Here is a 20,360-nt window from a genome sequence, read left to right as displayed (position 1 = left end):
GCGGCACCGGTGAGCGTGTGCGAGCTCACCCCTGCACACCCTTCCTCTGCCCTCCTTCCTCTGCTTCCCGGGGGGTCCCCGAGAAGAGCTGGTGAAGGACCTCAGTGCAGGGTGGGGGGCTGGCAGGATGTGGGGGTGTCCAGGGGCCTGCAGTGCAGCTGCCGCGAAGCCCACCCTTCCAGGGCCGTGGGTCTCCGCGGTGCCCCACGGCAGGGGGAGCGCTCCAGAAAGCGGGCGGTGAGCGCTGTGGGTGAACGGTGCAACCACAAAAGGCGGGGCCTGGGGGCGGGCATTTGGCCGAGTGGTGGCACCGCGGCTGTGACGCCCACACCACACTGGCACCGCGGCTGTGACGTCCACACCACACTGGCACCGCGGCTGTGACGTCCACACCACACCCCAGAGGAGGGCCCGGGGCTGAGTCCCGCCTCTGCTCCGACCCCAGTTCCCTGCAGACGGCATGCTGGGGGGCAGCAGGCAACGGCTCAGGTGCTGCGGGTCCTGCTGCCCAGGCGTCCTGCATCGGCCGGGCCCAGCGCTGGCTGCTGCAGACCCCCGGGGAGTGAACCGGTGATAGAACTTCTGTCTCCTCTTTCAAATAACAGGTGGAAATCAACAGTTGAAATTTTTTAAAAAAAGGAGACGGAGTAGCCTGGCAGAATGTTCTGGAGAGGAGGAGCCAACGGCAGAGGCTGTGTGGCAAGAGAGCTCTCCGGAAAGAAGCTGCCGGCTCCAGACCACAGGCTCGTGGTGTGGCGTGGAGGGCGGGGCCTGCCTTGCACACACTGGCTATTGCTTGCTGCCGGTGGGGGAGGGGACTGCCCCGTGGGACCGGCCGCCTCACCACCACCACCAGGCGGCCACCTGTGTGCTGCAGGCAGGGAGAGGCTCTGGGCGAGGGGAGGGGGTGTGGCCTTAATCCTTTCAAGTTCACTGGACCAGGGGTTGGCACCTGGGGCAGTGGGGGGAGGGGGACTCAGGCCAGATCCACCTGCTGCCCGAATCGCGCAGCTCACGAGCCAAACAGGTTTCATACTTTTAAGTGGTTAAAAAATTCAGCGGAGCTATAATTCTTGTCTCGTGAAAAGGCCATGAAACTCACAGCTCAGCCTCCACGCAAAGGTTCGCGGCCCTGCCTCTGCGTGAGCGGCGTGTGCGTGTGCGTGGCCCACGGCTGCCCTGACCCGGCCAGAGGCCAGTCCTGGGGACAGGGAGGGGCAGCCCTGAAAGCCAAGGGTGCTGGCCCCTGCCCTGGGTGCCACAGCTGGACATGGCCCGGGCCTGAAGCCACACAGGACCCCCTGCCTGCTCCCCAGCACCCATCTTGCCCCCCCCCCCCCCCCGCAGGCTCGAGGCACGCACTTCCTGTCGAACTCCTTGTAGGCACTCTGGAGCCAGCTGAGGGACGGCTTGTTCTGGCTGTTGAGGCCGTAGTGGAAGTAGACAATGGTGTAGTCATTCTCCACGTACTGGTCCAGCGTGAACTTGAGGTATCTGGACACGGAACACAAGGGCCAGGCGTGAGAAGCACCTGTGTGTGGCGGAAACCAAGCACGGGAGCTGTGGTCGCCCAGCCGGGGGTCAAGGGGGAATCCCACCCGGGACCCCACGCACATACTGGTCTGGCATGTTCTTGAGCTGTCTGGGCCAGGCCGGGCACCCAGCTGCAGGGGCCACGATCCCCCCGCCTCGGTGTGGGACTGCCTGTGCCGTCATTGGCTCTAATTAATCCACCCACAAGGGCCCTCTGGCTATGAGCGGGCGCAGGGACAGCCCGGCCCCGCCCCGGGAGAAGCCTCCAGCAGCCGCCGCCCACTGCAGGTGCTCACCGGCCTTTCCTGGCTGGACGATGGGTCCCCCGGGCATGAGCTCTGACCTACTGAATCCTCCCAGCGACCCAGCACGGGGACTGTGGCTCCACAGTGGATCAGTCACGGGCAGAACTGGATCTGAACGGAGTCCACACCGCCCTGCCCCTGCCCGTGCTGCCGTCCACACGGGTGCCCAGCCTGATAAACGCCTGCTCTGACGGAGAAACACCAGGGGTCCCCCTCCCACGGTTCTGAGCTCAGCTCGGCCTCAGCCACCGTGCACTGCAGTGCCGGGACACATCACCGGGCAGCAGTCCCAGAGAGCACCCAGAGCGGGACCTCCGACGGCACGCAAGGGGCCGGAGCGCCGAGGACCTCGGCCACGGCTGGGGGCGGCGCTGGTGCGGTCCTCAAGGGGGAAGGTGGGAGTGGTCTCGCCGTCCAGCCAAGTGGGAGGCGCCCAGGCCAGCAGGTGCCTCTCGGCCGCCTGGGGCTGTGCTCCCCGTCCCCACCCCACTGGGCTCCCAGACTCGGGCTTAATCCCCCCACCTCCAGCCCAGGAGCTCACACCTGGCGGGGTGTGGCCGAGCACGTGGACGGCTGGGGGTGGGGGCAGCGGGGGGGGGGTGAGGAGGAAGAGCCAGCGCCCACACGGCTGACGTCCACGTGAGAGGAGATGCAGGGCCGGTTAAGCCAGCTTGGGACGCAGGCACCACGGGTGAGAACAGGTCGGGTCCCGGCTGCCCTGCTTCTGATGCAGCTCCCTGCTAATGCACCTGGGAAGGCAGCCGAGGGTGGCCCAAGTGCTGGGGCCCCTGCCCCCATGGGGAGACCCGGATGGAGCTCCTGGCTCCTGGCCTTGGCTCGGCCCAGGCCCTGCTGTTGCGGCCACTTGAGGCGTGAACCAGCAGATGGAAGATTCTCTCTCTCTTCCTGTCACTCTGCCTCTCAAATAAATACAAACAAATCTTAATTCTAACGAGAAAGGCAAGGGCAAGGTGGCCATGGGAAGAGGCAGAGGGGGCCATGAGGCCACCAGGACGGGGAGGAGGCAGACAGGACCCCCCCCCCCCAGGCCTCAGAGGTGACATAGCCCAGCCGCCACCACACAGCCCGGAAGTCGTCTGCAGGCACCCCACAGCGGGGCCAGCTCCGCACCCAGGACCGGGGCTGTCCCCACCTCCAGATGGAGCGCACCTGCAGCTCCAGGGCTCAGAGAAACCAAACTCCGCCCCCCCAAGCCAAGGTGCTGGCGATGGGTGTGTGTGTGTGTGTGTGTGGCCCCAGGGAGTGGGCACCCAGAGGCGGCCCCGCGTGGACCTGGGAGAGCGAGAGCTGGGTGCAACAAGGGAGGCGGAAGGAAGCTGCCGGGGGCGGGGGAGTGGGGGGGGCACTCACTCCAGTAGCCGCTGGTGGTTGAGCTGGTGCGACGGGGGCATCCGGCAGCAGCTGAACGTGACCACGCGTCTCCCGAGACGGTCGTGTCCTGGAGGGGCAGACGGTGTGAGCCTCTGCGCCCGCCTCGGGGTGGGGGGGAACCCACGGGCTCCTCCCGCCCGCCTGGGCTGGGGGCACGGGGCAGCATCCGTGACTGCGGCACCAGCTGGGCGCCCACACCGGCGAGTGACTCTGCACGCCTGCCCCCATTCTACAGATGGGAAAGTGAGGCCCACGTGCCGAGTCACCCTCACCGGGTCAGCCGCTTGGCCAGCAGCATCAAGACACAAAGGACTTCAAAGCCAGCAGTGCTCCACCCGCCGCCTCCTCCCCACAGTGTGAAGGCAGCCCTGATGGGCCCTGAAACCCTGGGCCCTGGAAGCAGCCAGGTGGCCCGGGCACAGTCTCACGTCCTGGGCAGTACGAGAGCCCTGTCAGAGGTCCTGATGCCCCTGCCCTCCGTCACAGCCCGGACCTGTGCTGTCCATCTCTCAACACACCCGTGCAGGTCCCCATGGAGCACCCAGGGTCAGGGCCAGGCACACAGCCGGGGCTTCGTGAGACAGGAAGCAGCACAGCCCCGGGAGGTGAACATGGCCGCTGGGGACCCTGCCGGCCTGCCCCTGCCCCCAGACCCGCCTGCAGGAGTCGGGGCGGGAGACCCCTCCTCCTCTCGTGCCTGGGTCCGGGGAGAGGATCTGCAGCACGCAGGGCGTGCCTGGGACGCTCGGCCATGACCGGCCACGTGCTGGGGACAGTGACAAGTGTCAGCCTCTCCCAGCCTCCCGGTCTCAGCTTCCTGATCTCACAGCCCTGGCTGCCCGCCCCCAACACGCACGCTCCGGTGCGCGGGACCCACCTGCCACCTGCAGGATGCCATGTCTGGCCACGTCGTAGAACGGGTGACTCGTGCTCAGCGCAGGGTCCTGGCCGGCCATGGGTGCCCCCAAGGGCCTTCTCCCTGCACCCAGTGCAGGCGCCGCCGCCTGGCTCCTCCGCAGATCTGGGAGACGAGGGACAAAATGGGAAGTCAGTCCTGAGGAAGGACCGCGAAGGGGCCTCCTGGGTCCCTGTGTCCCCGCCACGCCCTCCGCCTCGCACCCTGCACACCGCCCCGTGAGCCGAGCGCTGGCTGCGCACCGACTGCGGCATCCCAGGGCGAGGAAGGCGAGAGCCGGGCAGAGCAGGAACAGGAACCCTGAATGTCAAGGTCACGGCAGACTCAGTCCCCAGACATGGAGGGTTCAACAGGCCCTTCCAAAGTGCGCGGCCACCCAGTCCTCAGTTAGGATGAGGTCAGACCAAGATCCAACGACCAGCGGCGTTGTCATGAGAAGCGAAGCAGGGCTGGCTCTGCGGCGCCGCTGGGGAAGCCGCTGCTCACGACGACTCTGACGGCCCACATCGGGGCGCAGGTTCAAGTCCCAGCTGCTCCTCTTCCCACTCACCTCCCTGCTAAGGGCCTGGGACAGCAGTGGAAGATGACCCAAGTGCTTGAGTCCCTGTGCCCATGTGGGAGACCCGGAGGAAGCTCCTGGCTTCGGATGGGCCCAACTCTGGCCACTGTGGCCATCTGGGGAGTGAACCAGCGGACGGAAGACCTCCCTCTTGGTCTCTGCCTCTCTCTGCACTCTGTCTCTGGACAAATCATCTACTTTAAAAAGATTTGTTTGAAAGGCAGCGCTCCCTCCAGTGCTCCCTGGTCCCGGATGCCCTCCGCATTCTCCAACCCTTCTGGGCCTCAGTCTCCCGGTCTGTAAGATGGAGACACAGACCCTGGCGCCTCACAGGGCAGCCGAATGCTGCACAGGGTGACATCGCACCCCCCTCAAGGCTCAGAGACAGCCAGGAGGTGGGCCTGTCCCTGGTGGGGTGGGGCCTGGGACAAGGGGCAGGGCCTGGGTCAAGGGGGTGGGGCTTGGGACAAGAGGGTTGGGGTGGGGTGGGAGTGGGCAGGGCCTGGGATACTGGGGGTAGGGGTGGGAGTGGGGCCTGGGACAAGGGGGCGGGGCCTGGGACAAGAGGGTTGGGGTGGGGTGGGAGTGGGCAGGGCCTGGGATACTGGGGGTAGGGGTGGGAGTGGGGCCTGGAACAAGGGGGCAGGGGCGGGCAGGGCCTGGGATACTGGGGGTAGGGGTGGGGACTGGGATGCTGGGAGTGGGGGTGGAAGTTGGGGGTGGGGGCAGGGGTGGGGTGGGAGTGGACAGGGCCTGGGACAAGGGGCAGGGGCAGGGGGAGGGGCGGGACAGGGCACCCAGCAGGTTGTCACGGGGGCTCCACTTCTCTGAGCTGTGGGACTGGACGAGGGGACTTCACGCCGTTCGTGGAAAATGGAACTAACAGCCGATTTGGGTGCAGACAACTTTGAAGCCCATGGTAGTTCTTTCCCAGTCCACATCTCCCAAGGGCTTTCTGAAGACCCCTGGTGTCACCCACCCGTGACCTCCTGGCTGGGCTGGAGGAGCCGATGTCACCTGTCACGGCCGAGTCTGCCGGGGCCGGCTGCGCCACGTCCAGCCCAGCCGTGCGCTCCTGGCGGGTGGGGAAGCGGCCTCCTGGGGGTCCCGACATGGGCGTCTGTCCACCAGCGCAGAGGAGAAGCCCATGGAGGGCGGGCAGCCTCACGGGGCAGCCTCAGGACCGGAGAACTCAAGAGAAGGCCTCTCCCTAGAAAGCAAACAAACAACAAACAACAAAGCTGTCAGTGTCCGCACGCTGGGCTCTGACGAATCTAACGTCCAGTGAAGAAGCCCTGGGGCGTGGGAGACCCAGCGGATGGGATCTCTCTCTCTCTGCCTTTCGAATAAAATGAAAACAGATCATTTTACCAATTAAAACAAATACACGATAACCCAAAAAGTCGTGGTTTCTCAGTCCCCCACATCCGCAGGAAAACTTCCCGCTGCTCAACGGGAGCCCCGCTGGCCTCCAGGGGGCGCCAGCGACTCTGGGAAGGCCGCGGCCGTGGGCCCAGCGGGAGCAGGGAGAGGTGTGGCCGACAGCTGCGCCCGTCACTCATCTATTGCACAACTGACAACACACCCTGGTAACAAACTCACCGTACAGGACTTGTTCACGTGCATCGTCCATGCACCAACTCTCACCTCACGATACACAGTAGCCACTGTCACCCAGATGATAGAGCTTAGACGGTGGAGAGAAGCGACGGAGGAGCCAGCCCTCACCGGAGGCATCCCCGGAGACCCGCGGACGGCCCCTCGGGGGACAGGAGCCCCCGCCACACCTGTGCATGGCCCCGCCTTCCCGAGCTCCACGCGACTCCGGCCACATCCAGCTCTCCCCAGGAGCCTCAATGAGGGCCCCGCCCCCGACTCTTCCACACCAGTCCCCAAGCCGACCCCGGGCCCACTTCGACTGACCCCTGGCCCACTTGCTGTGCTAATGCTCCCATTCTAGCACATTCTTTGCCTCGATTTGAATGACCGTGACTTACTGCCAGAACTGCCTGTGTCTGCCTGGGGGTGGCCTCCACCCTGCCCCGCACCCTCGGGCCCCGCGTGGAGGGAGCGCCATGGGCTCTACCTCGGCAACGCTGGGCCTGTGCTCAGTGCCAGAGCGGAAGCCACGGAGCCTGCTGCTCCCCCGGTGGTGCCGACGCTGGGGCCGGCTGTACCTGAGCATCTCGCCGGCCATCTCTTCTGCTGCGGGCAGTGAGTGGAAACCAGCCTCCTGCACAAAAGTGCTGCCGACTCAAAGCCATGGGGGGAGCGAGGCAGCCCCACTGTGCGTCATGGGCTCTGTTCCCACCCTGGGGGCCGGGGGGAACGGGTCCCCGCCAGGAATCCACACTCCAGGGGGGCAGACAGACCAGGAAGCTGACCACGAGACACAGGCACTGTGTGGTCAAGGCCAGGGTCAACGGACATCCAGGGAGCAGCGGAGTCAAGGACGCCTTCCTGGAGGAGGGGGAAGGGGGGAATTCCCAGGGGCGAGGGCACCAGCCGGGGGCCGCTGCGTGGGGAAGACGGCTTCGTGGAAAACCACGCCCCCCCAGCACAGCTCTCTGCTTCCTCAGTGGCAGGTCTGGGCGCCTTTCCCACAAGCTGTAGGTCCCAGAGACCCCACTGGGTGTGCACACTCGGCCCCGTCTGGCCCTCCCCAGGGGCAGCCAGTTCTACCCATCTCCTTGGCTCACCGTGGCCGCGCCGCCCTTAACAGCAGGGATCCGGCGGGGCGGTGTGGTTTCGGGAACATGGTGGAAGCCCGCGTCCGTGTGGCGTCGGAGTGGTGTGCAAGTGGCCGAGCCTACTGCGCCGGGGGTCGTGGTGAGCAACAGGAGGTCAGATCACCCACCAGGGAGAACGATGCAGCCCACAGACACGGAACCCAAGGCGCGGGGTTGCTGCCAGCGGCCACGGGACACGGTTTGCTAAGAAACCGAAGCGGAGGGGCACACGGGAAGATGACGACGGGGAGCACAGCAGATGAGGGGCCGGTGCCCGAGCGTGGTTATCGCCATCGAGGATTCCGTACTGCGAGTGGCCGTGTGTGCCACGCTTTTTCAGAAGATATATTTACTTATTCGAAAGGCAGAGTTACAGAGAGGCAGAGAGAGAGAGAGAGATAGAAAGAGAGAGAGAGAGAGGTCTTCCATCTGCTGGTTCACTCCCCAGATGGCCACAATGGCCGGAGCTGTGCTGATCTGAAGCCAGGAGCTTCCTCCAGGTCTCCCACGTGGGTGCAGGGGCCCAAGGACTTGGGCCATCTTCTACTATTTTACCCAGGCCACAGCAGAGAGCTGGATCGGAAGTGGAGCAGCCGGGACTCGAACCGGTGCCCACATGGATACCAACACTGCAGGCAGCAGCTTTACCTGCTGTGCCACAGCGCCGGACCCGAGTGTGCCACAGTTTTACTCAGCCACCAGGGCGGCAGGGGCACTGCCACCCGCAACACTGCACGCGCGTGACCCACACGCTGTGCTACGGAGCAAGCCAGCAGGTGCCTGCGCTGCTCACGGGATTTTACCTCCACACAGAGGAGCTCAGAGCTGCCGCACAGCTGAGGGCGAGAGTGTCAAAGCTGAGGGGGGGGGGCTGGCGTTGAGCCTGCTGATTACAATCCCAGCTGGGCCCCGGCGTCCTGGCTCGGGCCTCCAGCTTCCTGCTAACGCGGAGTCGCGAGGGCAGCAGTGACGGCCCCAGTGCTTGGCTCCCGCCACCCGAGTGAGAGACCTGGGTTTCGGCTGGGCCCAATTCTGGCCACTGCTGGCGTGTGGGGCAAGCAAACCAACAGGTGAGAGGCCTCTCCCGGCCTCTCAAATAAGAACAAAGCGAAACCCCACGACCAGCCCCGAGGCACTGGATGGGGAGGTGGCAGGCAGCCTCGGGCAGGCACAGACCCAGCACCCCCAGCACCAAGCCCTCCCAACACAGCCGCCCCGGCTCCACGGAGGACAAGGCTCAACCCCAGCCGGGGACACCAGAGGGGTCCTGACCAGGGCAGCTGCCATGGGGACAGGGACTCGGGGCGAGCAGCAGGGAGGCCCAGCAGGCGCTTGGGCAGTGACGGCAGAGACTCCTGGAACCTCCCACACCCCCAGGGACCTGAGACAGCTGGGGTGGTGGAGCCGCCCAGAAAGGCCTGGGCTGGGTAGTGGCTGGGGTGGCCTGGGCTGGGTGGTGGCTGGGGTGGCCTGGGCTGGGTGGTGGCCTCACTCAGCTTTGCTTCCTGCCTGCAGAATGGGAGCCCCAGGGGAGCCCTCCTGGTCCCTGGGAGCAGAGAGCCCGCCACCTTGGGACAGCCCCACAGTCCTCAGGCCCCCACTGGGCTGGGAGCTGGGAGGCCAGGCAGCGGCTCTGGCCATGCGCGTCTGTCCGCGGGCCCCCACAAGGACAGGACGGCTGTGGCTGAGGGCAAGAGCTGGACGTAGGGCATGGAGGCAGGGAGCCTGGCAGGGGGACCCTGGCGGCTGTGTGGATGGGAGGGGTCACAAAGAGGGGCTGGGGTGCCCCAGGGGACTGTGGAGGGCTGTGGCCGGGGAGGGATGTGCATGGGGGAGGGGGCAGGCAGAGTGGACTGGGGGGGCACAGTGGGGGAGGGGAGGGTTACAGAATGAGCGGCCGCCACTTCTCCCACCCACCAGCTGCTCACAAACTGTCGGGTACAGGACGCTGGCTGGTGGTGCCTCCGTCCCGGCTAACAGGGCTCCTGGCATTCACGAATGACCTGACACATAAGGGCGATGGGGGTGGGAGACACCACGTGGGACCCCCGCCCACGGCAAACAGCACTGCCCCCATGGAAGTTGTGGGTGAGAGTGGCCACCTGCGGCCATGGCCTGGGGGGGCGGACCGGACCTGCTTTCCAGCTCAACGTGGTGGTGGGTGGGACTGGAAAGTGGGCAGTGCCTGCTGGTCCTGGGGTCGTCCCTGGGGAGCAGAGGGCTCTCTCCTGGGTGATCCAAGGCCAGAGTGGGTGCTTTCCCAGGGAGAGAGCTGGTCTTGGGTGGGACAGAGCTTGGGCCGAGGCAGAGGACACACCCCAAGACTCGCTCTGTGGCGGGGCCCTGACTGAGCCCTGGCATCGCCAGCAGAGTAAAACTGAAACACAGTGCGTGATGAAAAACGCAGGCAGGTCCTAAACGCTTCCCGCAGAGACGACGGCCACTTCAGGGAGGGGACAGCCCCTGCGGGGTTGTCCAAAGGTCAGCAAGAGCCCGGTGCAGGTGACCACATCGTGGGCAGTGGCCCAGCGATCACCCAGACTCTGAGTCACGACCCCTGCAGGTGGCCAGCGGGCAGGTGCACCTTGCAGGCCGGGTAACAGGTGCGGGAGGCGACGGTGCCAAGTCGCACGGCGCTCAGAGTGCTCACCGCCCGGGAGGCCGCAGCCTCCCAGAATTTCTATTAACAAAAGCCACAGGGCCGGTGCTGTGGCGCAGTAGGTAAAGCCGCTGCCTGCAGTGCTGGCATCCCATATGGCTGCCAGTTTGAGGCCCGGCTGCTCCACTTCCCATCCAGCTCTCTGCTATGGCCTGGGAAAGCAGCAGAAGATGGACCAAGTGCTTTGGCCCCTGCATCCATGTGGGCGACCCCGAAGAAGCTCCTGGCTCCTGGCTTCAGCCTGGCCCAGCCCCAACCATTGTGGCCAACTGGGGAGTGAACCGGCGGGTGGAAGCTCTAGCTCTCTCTCTCCTCCCTTTCTCTCTCTCTCGGTAACTCTTTCAAATAAATCTTCTCAAACCCAAGCCACTCCCCCAAATGAAAATAGCAACAAGAAGGAAAACAGTCAAACGTCCCTGTCGTGGCCCCCACCAGGCACCAGGAGGGTCAGGGCTCAGCCGCACTCCGTCCGTGACGCCACTGCCGGCCCTGGAGTGACATCCCCCAGTGAACCCTGACCCCGCATTTCCCTGCCCACAGCCCCCTGCCTGCGGCCCCTGTGTTTTTCCACCATCACCTGATCCGAGGCCCGGTTTCTGAGGGCGGGGGGTGGACCGGTGTGACGGTGAAGCCAGCTGGCCAAGGCCCCGGTGCAGCCACAGGATCTGGTTCCCTTCCCCGTCAGGGGAGCCCCAACCTGACTCACAGGGCTGCCTCGGTGCCTCCTTCAAATCCAGCCCTCCCCAAGCTGGGGAGCTGGGCACTGAGGACTGGGGAGGGGTGTCGGTGACCCCACCCTCACCCCTACCTGCTGGGAAAGTGAGGTCGACGGCTCAGGTGCAGCCCAAGGTAGTGGGTGTGGAAGGAGTGCCAGGCAGTGGCCGGGCGAGTGGATGGCTGGTCCCTCGGCCACCCAGAGAGGCCTGGCTGTTGGGCGCAGGGAGGATGGGGGCTGCTGCTTCCCCTGGGGGTCACCCCGGCTTGTGGGGACTTGCTGCCACCCCACCTTTCCCGTAGACTTCACAGTGCAGGACCTGCCTGTCCCTGCTCCCCCGTGCACTGGATCTCACTACAGCCCCAGCTCCCAGAGCCCCTGTGTGGCCCCCCTGGGGCTAGCCTGGACATGTAGCCTTCACCAAGGTCAGCCCCAGCGATGCACCTGTCACAGACAAGCAGCCTGGAAGCAAACTCAGGAGGCACCAGGAGCTGCCTGCACACAGCCCCACCCCAAAAACGCAGTGCACCTCCTGGGGAAGCCACTCCCCCCGACACGCAGCCGTCAGCCTCCCTCCCTAGGGCTGCCTCGCCCAGCCTTTCTGTGTGCCAATCAACCACTTGCCAGAGCGAGCTCACCCAACCGAGAGGGCAGGTGCGGCCGGCCCGCACGGGCCACGTGTTTCCCGGACAGATAAGATCCAGGGTTTCTCCCCCCAGGAATCCAGGCTGGGGCAGAGCAGCCTCCAAACCGCCTGGCGCCCACTTTGCCATCACAGAGCCCCACCCAATCAAAGGAGGGCCACGCACACCACGGACCCATCAGGAACCGGGCAGGAGCGATCACGCCCCTCTCAGCCCAAGCCCTCTGGGAGCCCGGGGGCTAAGCAAGAGCTGCCCGGCTCCTCACTCACGCCTCTTCCCTCCAGCACCGCGGTGTCGGGGTTGGGCTTTCTCCGCGTCGGGGAGCAGACCCGGCTTGGGGGTTCTTTGGGGAACGCCCCGTCCATCCCAGCAGAGGGGGCCAAGCGGGGAGCATGCGTCCTGCAGGACCACTGGCCACAGGCAATCACCCAGCCCTGGGCCCTTCCCCCTCCGGCTTTGGGGAAAGGCTGCCCTACCATGCGCCCTACTGTGCACAGACGCCAACAGCGCAGCCTGAGGTCCCGGCCCGGGCCAGCCCCGGTGGTTCTGGGCCAGCCACCGCCCCGGGGCCCCCCACACCCCCAGAGCTGAGGAGCCTGCTCGGAGCCCGGCACGTGTTTTCCCGCAGCCTCCGCCTTAACCTAAGAGAGCGGCACCTACTCCTCTTCCCCGCCCCTTCCACCCCGGTGCCCCCCCCCCCAAAAGCCCAGGTCAGGGCTGCGGGTGAAGCCGCTGCCTGGCACTCTGCCTCCCATACGAGTGCCTGGTTCGAGTCCCGGCCGGCTGCTTCGCGTCCAATCCAGTTCTGTGCTAATGCGCCTGCAGCAGCAGAGGATGGCCCGAGTGCTTGGGCCCCTGCTACCCACGGGGGCCCCCGACCTGGCCCAGCCCCCAGTCTTGAGGGTATCTGGGGAGTGACCCAAGGGTGGGAGCTCGTCCCCCCCATCCATCCCTCTCTCTAGCTCCGCCTCTCGAGTAGCTAAAAATACAAAATAAACAAACCTAAACTGCAAAACCATACAACCCAGGGGCGCTGTGATGAGGGCTGCACACTCAGGGGTCTCCAGCTGAGCACAGTAAGGGTCTCCCGTCCCGGACGCCCCCCCCCAGGTTGGCGCCGAGCACCGCCTCCCCCAGTCTGTATGTGAGTGGACAGCAGGACCCATCAAGGCCTGGCAGCTCCTTGGGCAGCTGGGGTCCTGTCCCCGCCAGGTGCCACACAGCTGGCCCAGGTGCCCAGGCAGTGCAGACTGGCTGGGGGGCCCCCAGGGGTGCCAGGGGAGGCCCCCCAGAAGCCTCATGAGGGTTCCTCCTGCCATCAATTCGGCTGGGCCACAGGTGCAGTTTGGCCAGTGTCGTGAGGGGCACGCGGACGAGCCCAATGCCTCAGGTGACTACGAGGGAAGCAGAGGGCCTCTGGCGCACAGGCGGCCACGAGTGGGCAGTGAGGCCCGGGGGAAGGTCCACCCTTGCTCCTCTGAGACAAACCTGCACCTGAAGCTCCCCAGGGGCCTGCGTGGAGCCACCCATCAGGTCCTGACAATTCACAGAGATGCACCTGTCAATCCAGAAACCAGGGACAAAGACGGAACACAGGGGCCCCTCGTGTTACAACGCAGGTCCCACGTGGAGACCGCCCAGAATGTGGCTTCCTCGGGTGACCTGGGGGCTGCCCCTGCCCAGCGTCCCGAGAGGCTGGGCCCACACGTCCGCTAGCCCGGGAAAAGACCCAAATTCAAAGCGTGGTTTCTAGTCAAGGCGGATCATTTCGGCACCATTGCAGTGTTGAAAATTATGAAGTGGAACCATCGAACATCAGGGACCACCTGCCTAGACGTCGTCTGGTACCTCAGACCGCACCTGCAGGTTGGCTCCCAGCCGCCCTGCCCACCACGGCCAAGAGAACGCGCCCTTCCAACCAGCAGAGCGCCACGGACCCATCGCTCACAGCCCTCAGCAGGTGCGAGCCCGCACACTTTTGCAGTCCCTGGGCGACCGGTACCTTGGTGCTCCCCCACGGCCAGAGCTGCGTGAGGACCGAGCCCTCATCGGGCTCTGCCAAGTCTGCTTGTCCTGACCCTCCTGCGTCCCAGCACGCAGCCAGCCGCAGGCTGGACACGGGGACAGGCAGAGACCCCAGGACAGAGCTGGGCATTCAGGCCCCGCCTGGCCAGGTCCTACCCATGCTCATGGCTCACACCCACCACCTGCTTGCTCGGCCCCTCCCGGCCACCCCAGGCTGCTCTGTCCCCGACACAGAGAGGGCTGGGGGCTCCGCCAGCCTCCGCCGTCCACACTCAGACCTGCCAGGGTGAGGGGGCGTCTCCTCCAGCTCCAGACTTGAGAGCCCACCTGCCACCTGCCACTCAGCACCACCCATGACGCCCTCTCTGTGCCCAGGGCTTCCTGCGGTTCTCAGAATGAAATCAAACCCCTACCAGGGCCTGACACAACTCACAGCCGCCTCCTCCACCAACTCCTCCCGGGCTGCTCCCAAAACACACCACACTGCTGCCCGGGACCCTCCCCGGGCTGTCCCCAAAACACACCACACTGCTGCCCGGGACCCTCCCCACGCTGTCCCCAAAACACACCACACAGCTGCCTGGGACCCTCCCCGGGCTGTCCCCAAAACACACCACACTGCTGCCTGGGACCCTCCCCACGCTGTCCCCAAAACACACCACACTGCTGCCTGGGACCCTCCCCACGCTGTCCCCAAAACACACCACACTGCCGCCCAGGACCCTCCCCGGGCTGTCCCCAGAACACCGCACTGCTGCCCGGGACCCTCCCCGGGCTGTCCCCAAAACACACCACACTGCTGCCCGGGACCGTCCCCAGGCTGTCCCCTCCACACTGTTGCTGTGTCATCGTCACACGGACACAGAGTCCCAGCATGCAGTGCGTCCGTGGTGCAGGGACCCAAAGTCTAAACACAACACAACTCCTTGGGGCTGGAGTGGGGGGGAAGACAGGTGGGGGAGGGGCTCTTAAGGGACTTAAACGATTAACCAATCACAAGGCCTGGGCAATATTTGGATCCTGAATTTAAAAAGAAAGAACTAAAAGAACCTCTGACGTTTGAGCCTGGGCCCCGGGTGTTTGAAGGGATGCGGCCGCTGTTCGGGGTCGGGGTGCCGAGGGCGCCGAGGTCCCGCACGGACGAGTCCGGCTTGCCGCAGCTTTCCACGGCGTGCACGGGCGCAGAGTCGCGCTGCACTCACAAACACGTGCAGGTTTATGGGGGACACACAGACCTCACACCTCAGAGAGACGCTAAACTGGGGGAACACAACCTGGAAGGTTGTCCGCGCAGGCGGAGGTCGGGAGCCGGTGGTGGGCGGGGGGGACACGCACCAGCCAGCTGTGGCCCCTGCACACAGGGACGATGCGGGGTGTCCCTTGAACCCTGGAAATTCACAGTACAGAGAGGCCCATGAGCCGTCCACGCGAACCGCGAGGGTCAGGCAGGGCGCCCACGCAGCGGCCTCCGAGGCACAGAACAGGGCTGCGGGCCAGGCCGGCTGGGAGGGGCTTCCCAGGCCTCCCCAGGGCCCAGTGGGCGGCCATCCCGCGGGTCACTGCGCCCAGCCAACCAGCCAGCCGCCTGCCAGGGCTCCCTCCGCCCGGCTCTCCGACGGCAGTGGGGGAGGGGAGTGGGCCGCTCCCCAGGAGCCTGGACCGCTGAGCTGCCTGACCAGTCAGGTCCGTGTGAGGCAGCGCCCCGGGCTCCACTCAGCCGGCCGTGCTCGGGCTCCGGCGGGCGAGGACTGCGCTGCACACAGCACCGATTCTTCCAGAAGGAATGCTCAGCGCTGCCAACGCGGGGCCGCGGTAACCCGTATCGCAGAGCCTGGGTTTGCCTCTTGGCTGATTCCAACGCCAGCTTCCTGCTCACACGCACCCCGGGAGGAGACAGCAGCGATTGCCCGAGTCCTAGGGTCCCTGCCACGCATGTGGGACAGGGGACTGCGTTCTGGGCTCCTGGCCAAAGCCTGGCCCAACCCCAGCTGTCACAGGTATTTGGGGAGTGAACCAGCCAATGGAAAACCTCCCCCTGTGTCTCTTTCAAGTTAAAAAGAGAAAGGGGAAAAAATCCCATCTCCTCTCTCCTGCTGCCTCCATCCTCAGTGCCCCCAACAGGAAGCGGGTGGAGTGAGAGAGTGGGGGGGGCCTTTAATGTGGGGGGAAGACTAAAGCAGGGTGGGGCTCTGGGGTGCAGCAGGCTGAGCCGTGGGCTGCAGCGCCGGCATCCCACATGGGCACCGGTTCCAGTCCCAGCTGCTCCACTTCTGAGCCAGCTCCCAGCTCCCTGCTAACGCATCAGGAAAGCAGTGGAAGACGGCCCAGTGCTCGGGCCCCTGCACCCGCGTGGGAGACCTGGAGGAAGCTCCTGTTTCCAGCCTGGCCCAGTTCCAGCCGCTGTGGCCATCTTGGGAGTGAAGCAGCAGATGGAAGACCTCCATCTCTGTCTCTGTCTCTCTCTCCCTCTCTCTCAAAGAAATAAATAAATTAAAAAAAATCTTAAAAAAAAAAACAAAAAGTGGGATCTCAGGGCGACCCGAGCTCGTCTCTGTCCTGTTTAACTGAAGCCCCCAGCTACGGGTGCCCACGACCAACTCACGGGGCAGGTGTACAACATCTGAGGGTGGGGGTCCCCGCCCCAGAACGCTCCCGGCCTTAGGTCTCTGCAGCAGCACGCCAAGGGCACAATGTCCTTATCCAAGAAAATCCCCAGCTGCCCCACAGGCAAGCTCCCCCCCCCCACCTGCCACACCCTCCCGTACCTTCCAGCTCAACAACGCCTCCTCCGGGAAGCCCTTCCAGACTTCCCCAACGCCCAGAGACCAGACTCAGGCCAGTGTCCCACCTCCCTCTGCCACCCACCCCACCCCCAGGCCCCGTGCTAGCCCAAGGGATTCTGAGTTACTGCATTCAACCTGGAGCCCACCACGCGCACCCGAGCCCCTGACACAAAGGCCAAGCCGCCCTACGGTCTTGGTTTCAGTTCTGAGCTCACCTGGACAAACGTCCACTCCGCGGTTCAGCCAGGAGCTCCGGCCGCGGGCAGCCCAGGCCCGGCCCAGCCCCACTCGGCCCTCAGAGACAAAGGCTCAGGAATCCCACCCCTCCCGCTGGTGGCCAGCGAGGAACTCCCCAGGCCAGAGCCCAGGCCGGGCAGTGGTCTCTCCCGCGCGGGCGGTTCTGCCCCTCCTGCTGATGTGTCCGCGCCCCCCGCCAGCGCCTGAGCTTGGCCTCAGCTTTCTCGGCTGTGTCTTCGGCCACCTGCCGTCAGACCTGGCGCCCCACCACCTGCCATCAGACCTGGCGCCCTACCACCTGCCGTCAGACTGGGTGCCCACCTGGGGCTCCCGCTTAGCGAGCTGACCCTGGGAGTTTCCACTACACAGGGGGAAAAGGGGGACTGGCAAAGTGTGGGGGGGCACAGCCCAGCCTCAGACCAAGCCCAGGCACAGGGGAGGGAGGGCCGGGGCAGGAGGGGAGGCGGGAAACCAGAGAAGGGGGCGCTGGCGTGGGAGTGGGGAGGGGGTGCGGGCCCAGAGGGCGCCCCCGCGGCCCCACGTGGCGCCAGGAGCGCCTCAGATAACCCGCGGGGACCCAGGCCCCAGAGCGCGCCCTTCCGCGACGCAGGCCTTACCTGGCCACAGCACGCCTGGCCTGCACGGCCTCGGCTCACCTGGCCCCGCCCCGGACGTGGCTGAGGCAGGCCCCGCCCCTGCCGCCTGGCCGGAGCTCCCTGCCCTGGGGGGCGGGCCGCCCCCGGGGTCCGCTGGCCTCGGAGGACCCGGTTCTGGCTGCACCTGCAGGGCCGGGAGGGCGCGCGCGCGGGGGGCTCCCCCGCACCTGCCCCGCGATCCGCCTGGGCGGGCGCTGTCCGGGCTGGCCTGCGTCCACTCACAGGGATGTGGTGAGCCAGGCGCCGGTCCCAGGGGCAGGGACTCGGAGCCCCACAGTGACAGGAGCAGGGACAGCCGCCCCGGGACGGGAGGTGACCAAGCCTTGGGGCCCCGGGGGGGTCACAGGAGCCTTGTCGGGCTGGCTTCTGGCTCCCAAGCCCCAGGCCAGGGGACACTCCTTGTCTGATGTCACCACATTCCATCAGGGACAGGAGTCCTGAGGGCCGATATTTTCCACAGCCGGTCTGACCGGCCTTTCCGGCTTCCCCTCCCCCACCTCCCTGATTTTTGGATCCCTGCACCTCTCCCCTCGCCCCCTTCCCCCTGCTGGTCCTGGCCAGCGTCCTGCCTCTGCCTGCCCACCTGACACCCAGGGTGGACACTGGCAGCAGCTCAGCCCCTCCTAGCTTCCTGTTCCTTTGTCTCCCTGGCCCCAGGCAAACCCTTGGGTCGTTCCTGGCCCTCGTCTGTCCACCACTGCCACACCCTCTCCCGGCCCATCACTGGCTTGGGGAGTCATCCCCTCACAAATTCTTTTTTTAAAATTTTACATTTATTTTCGTTTTATTTGAAAGAGAAACAGATGTGTGGAGGTGACCTTGACCTGGGCCCCTAGCAATAACCACGGTGCAGGGTGGTCAGCTAGTGGCTGGCCTGCCGGCCCACCCACTGCTCCCTGGTAGCCTGGGGCCACGTGGTCAGCCCGCACCGCCTGTCGCAGCCCCCTAGCAGTGGGTTTGAATAAATCTACCTGCCAGTGAATTGTGCCACCTGTGACAGCCACCGCGCGGGGTCCCTTCCTGCAGCAAGACGGAGAGAGCGTGTCCGCCCTCGGTCCCACTCCCCCAGATGCCCTGGACAGCTGAAGCCGGGATCCCAGAGCTCCACCCAGGTGTCCCACGTGGGCGGCAGGGACCCTCACCTGCTGCCTCCCCAGGAGGCCGGGGCAGGTGCAGCGGGGACATCTCAAACGCCTACCCCCTACCCGGCTCCCCACTTCTGCCCTCGCCAGGGGGTCCCTCCCAAGGACCCTGCCCTCCCCCCTGCTTCCTCTGCCTCTCCAGTTCCACAATCCAGGGCTGCCCTGCATGGCCACGGCCAGGGCAGCGCCAGGGTCGCCAGGTCCCCCGTTGCAGCCCACACAATCAGGGGCTTGACCCCATCGCCTCAGAGGACAGCGGGCGTCACAGCACCCCAGCTACACCCCGCGTTTCAGGTTCCCAAGCCAGTCAGCCCGGGCCTCCCTCTGGCCGCACAGGCCCGTCCCTCAGAGCCACCCGCTGGGCTTCCCCGGGTCAGCTGCACAGAAACCATCCTGCTCTCCCTCCCTCCATCCCACCCGAGCTGCGCCAGCGGGGCGCGCCAGGAATGCTGGCCCTGGGCACAGAACAGACTCCCACCTCATCTGTGGGTTGGGGGGGGGGGCAACCGAGTCCCCTACAGCAAAGCACAGGTGAGCCACAGAAAGGCACCCACGTCCGCGGAAGCCGACCTGTGTGTGACAGTGGTGCCTGCAGCAGGAAGTGACAACCCAACGTGACAGGGCAGTGTCTGTCCCCCTTATAAGGGTCTGACGGGGCGTGGGCAGCCCGCAGAGGGCTGGCCAGCTGGAGGACAGCAGTGGGAGCGGTGGGATGGACCCGGGACCCGGGGTGAGGCCCGTCTGCTCTACCCTCACCCTGCCTCTGCATTCGCCGTGGGTTGGAGGTTCACAGTGCACAACCAGGCAGCCCCACTGGCCTGGCGTCTGATGCGAGGGTCCCCATGATGGAACCCGTGCAGAAGGTGGGCCCCGTGGAGAGCCCCTAGGCCAAGCCAGACTTCAGAGCCAACCAGGACAGTACCCTCCCCCAAGTGGGGACCGCTTCCGGCCGGTTCTGCTGACAGCACGAATCCAGTGCGTACCTGCTAGAATGAAGCCCTTTCAGAAGCTCGTGGGAGAAGGGAATAAAAGACTGGCTTCTTGGGGCCGGCGTGGTGGGGAGTGGATCAGCCTGCACCTGTGACACTGGAATCCCACATGCATGCGGGTTCGAGTCCCTGCTGCTGCTTCACTTCTGCTCCAGCTCCCTGCTAGCGCACCTGGGACAGCAGCAGGTGGTCCCGTCAGGTGCTGTCCTGGCCCGCGTGTCTGAGCCCGGGGTGGGCGCAGGGAGGGGGCTTTTTCCCATGTCAGTGCTTGATCCCTCCGAGGGCAGGGGCAGGGACAGGGCAGGGGCAGGGGCAGGGGACAGGGCAGGGGCAGGGGACAGGGGCAGGGGAGAGGGCAGGGGACAGGGGCAGGGGACAGGGCAGGGGACAGAGCAGGGGCAGGGGACAGGGCAGGGGACAGGGCAGGGGCAGGGGCGGGGACAGGGCAGGGAACCACGTTCAGCCGTTTCCCTCTTCCCGCCCGTGCCCTGTTCCATTTTGTTTTCCTTTTGCTCCGCCAACGCGAGGTCAGTTCCTGGCGACACAGGGACGGTTTGCCTGGTTTGTTTTTCAGAAGCGATCTGGACGGAGGACAGGGAAGGCTCCAGTGCAATGCCCCGGCAGGCAGAGGTGTCCAGGGGACCCCGCGCTCCTCTGGCATTGGTGTTGTGTGCAGATCTCACACGGATCCTGCAGCCGTGCCTTCGTGATACGAAACACAGACGATAAAGCAACCACATGGGGTGACCGTGAGGCAAACAGCAGGTGCACCGCCCGTTCACAGGGAAGAGAGAACCGGAGAGGACCGCGCAGCCCAGGTTGCCTGCCTTCTGCCTCCTCCTGGTGGCTCCCTGGGCAGCCCGGCCAACAGTCAGCCAGTTCAGAACCAGCGCCTGCATTTCAAAGGCTTTGCCTGCAAGAGAAAGATTGGAAGGAGTTGCATCCGAATGGTGTTATTCCAGCTTTGTTAAATTTGCTCCCACAAACGTCTGTGAAGTTGGACAGCTGGTTCTCCCTGCCTCCCCCACACAAAGCAAACTCCACGTTCCCAAGTGCTGGGTGCAGAACGTTAGAAA

At 65.5% G+C, this 20,360-nt stretch overlaps 2 protein-coding genes across 13 annotated transcripts in view; both read right to left on the bottom strand.

Moving 5' to 3' along the window:
* The window catches only part of ARHGAP8 (Rho GTPase activating protein 8), a 39,012-nt gene extending 19,637 nt beyond the window's left edge, over positions 1–19,375 (bottom strand). Inside the window, exons 1-5 of one of the 9 annotated variants that reach the window (XM_070051527.1) lie at positions 19,279–19,375; positions 5,723–5,915; positions 4,108–4,251; positions 3,210–3,297; positions 1,363–1,494 (exon numbers count right to left, since the gene is read on the bottom strand). In XM_070051527.1, coding sequence (XP_069907628.1) covers positions 1,363–1,494; positions 3,210–3,297; positions 4,108–4,251; positions 5,723–5,819 — 461 coding nt within the window. In that variant the 5' untranslated portion in view covers positions 5,820–5,915; positions 19,279–19,375. The other 8 variants (XM_070051523.1, XM_070051525.1, XM_070051526.1 and 5 more) reach the window with 8 other exon arrangements.
* A 48-nt stretch (positions 19,376–19,423) lies between these two features.
* PRR5 (proline rich 5) overlaps positions 19,424–20,360 on the bottom strand; it is a 39,007-nt gene continuing 38,070 nt past the window's right edge. For all 4 annotated transcript variants that reach the window (XM_070051520.1, XM_070051521.1, XM_070051519.1 and 1 more), the window contains one exon: positions 19,424–20,197. In XM_070051520.1, the coding sequence (XP_069907621.1) occupies positions 19,425–20,197 (773 nt within the window). In that variant the 3' untranslated portion in view covers position 19,424. The remainder of the gene's footprint in view (positions 20,198–20,360) is intronic.

Source organism: Oryctolagus cuniculus, chromosome 11, assembly GCF_964237555.1.
Source record: "Oryctolagus cuniculus chromosome 11, mOryCun1.1, whole genome shotgun sequence".
NCBI classification, from domain to species: Eukaryota; Metazoa; Chordata; class Mammalia; order Lagomorpha; family Leporidae; genus Oryctolagus; species Oryctolagus cuniculus.
The sequence above is the reverse complement of the archived record's forward strand: the minus strand, read 5'-3'. Positions and strand labels throughout refer to the sequence as shown.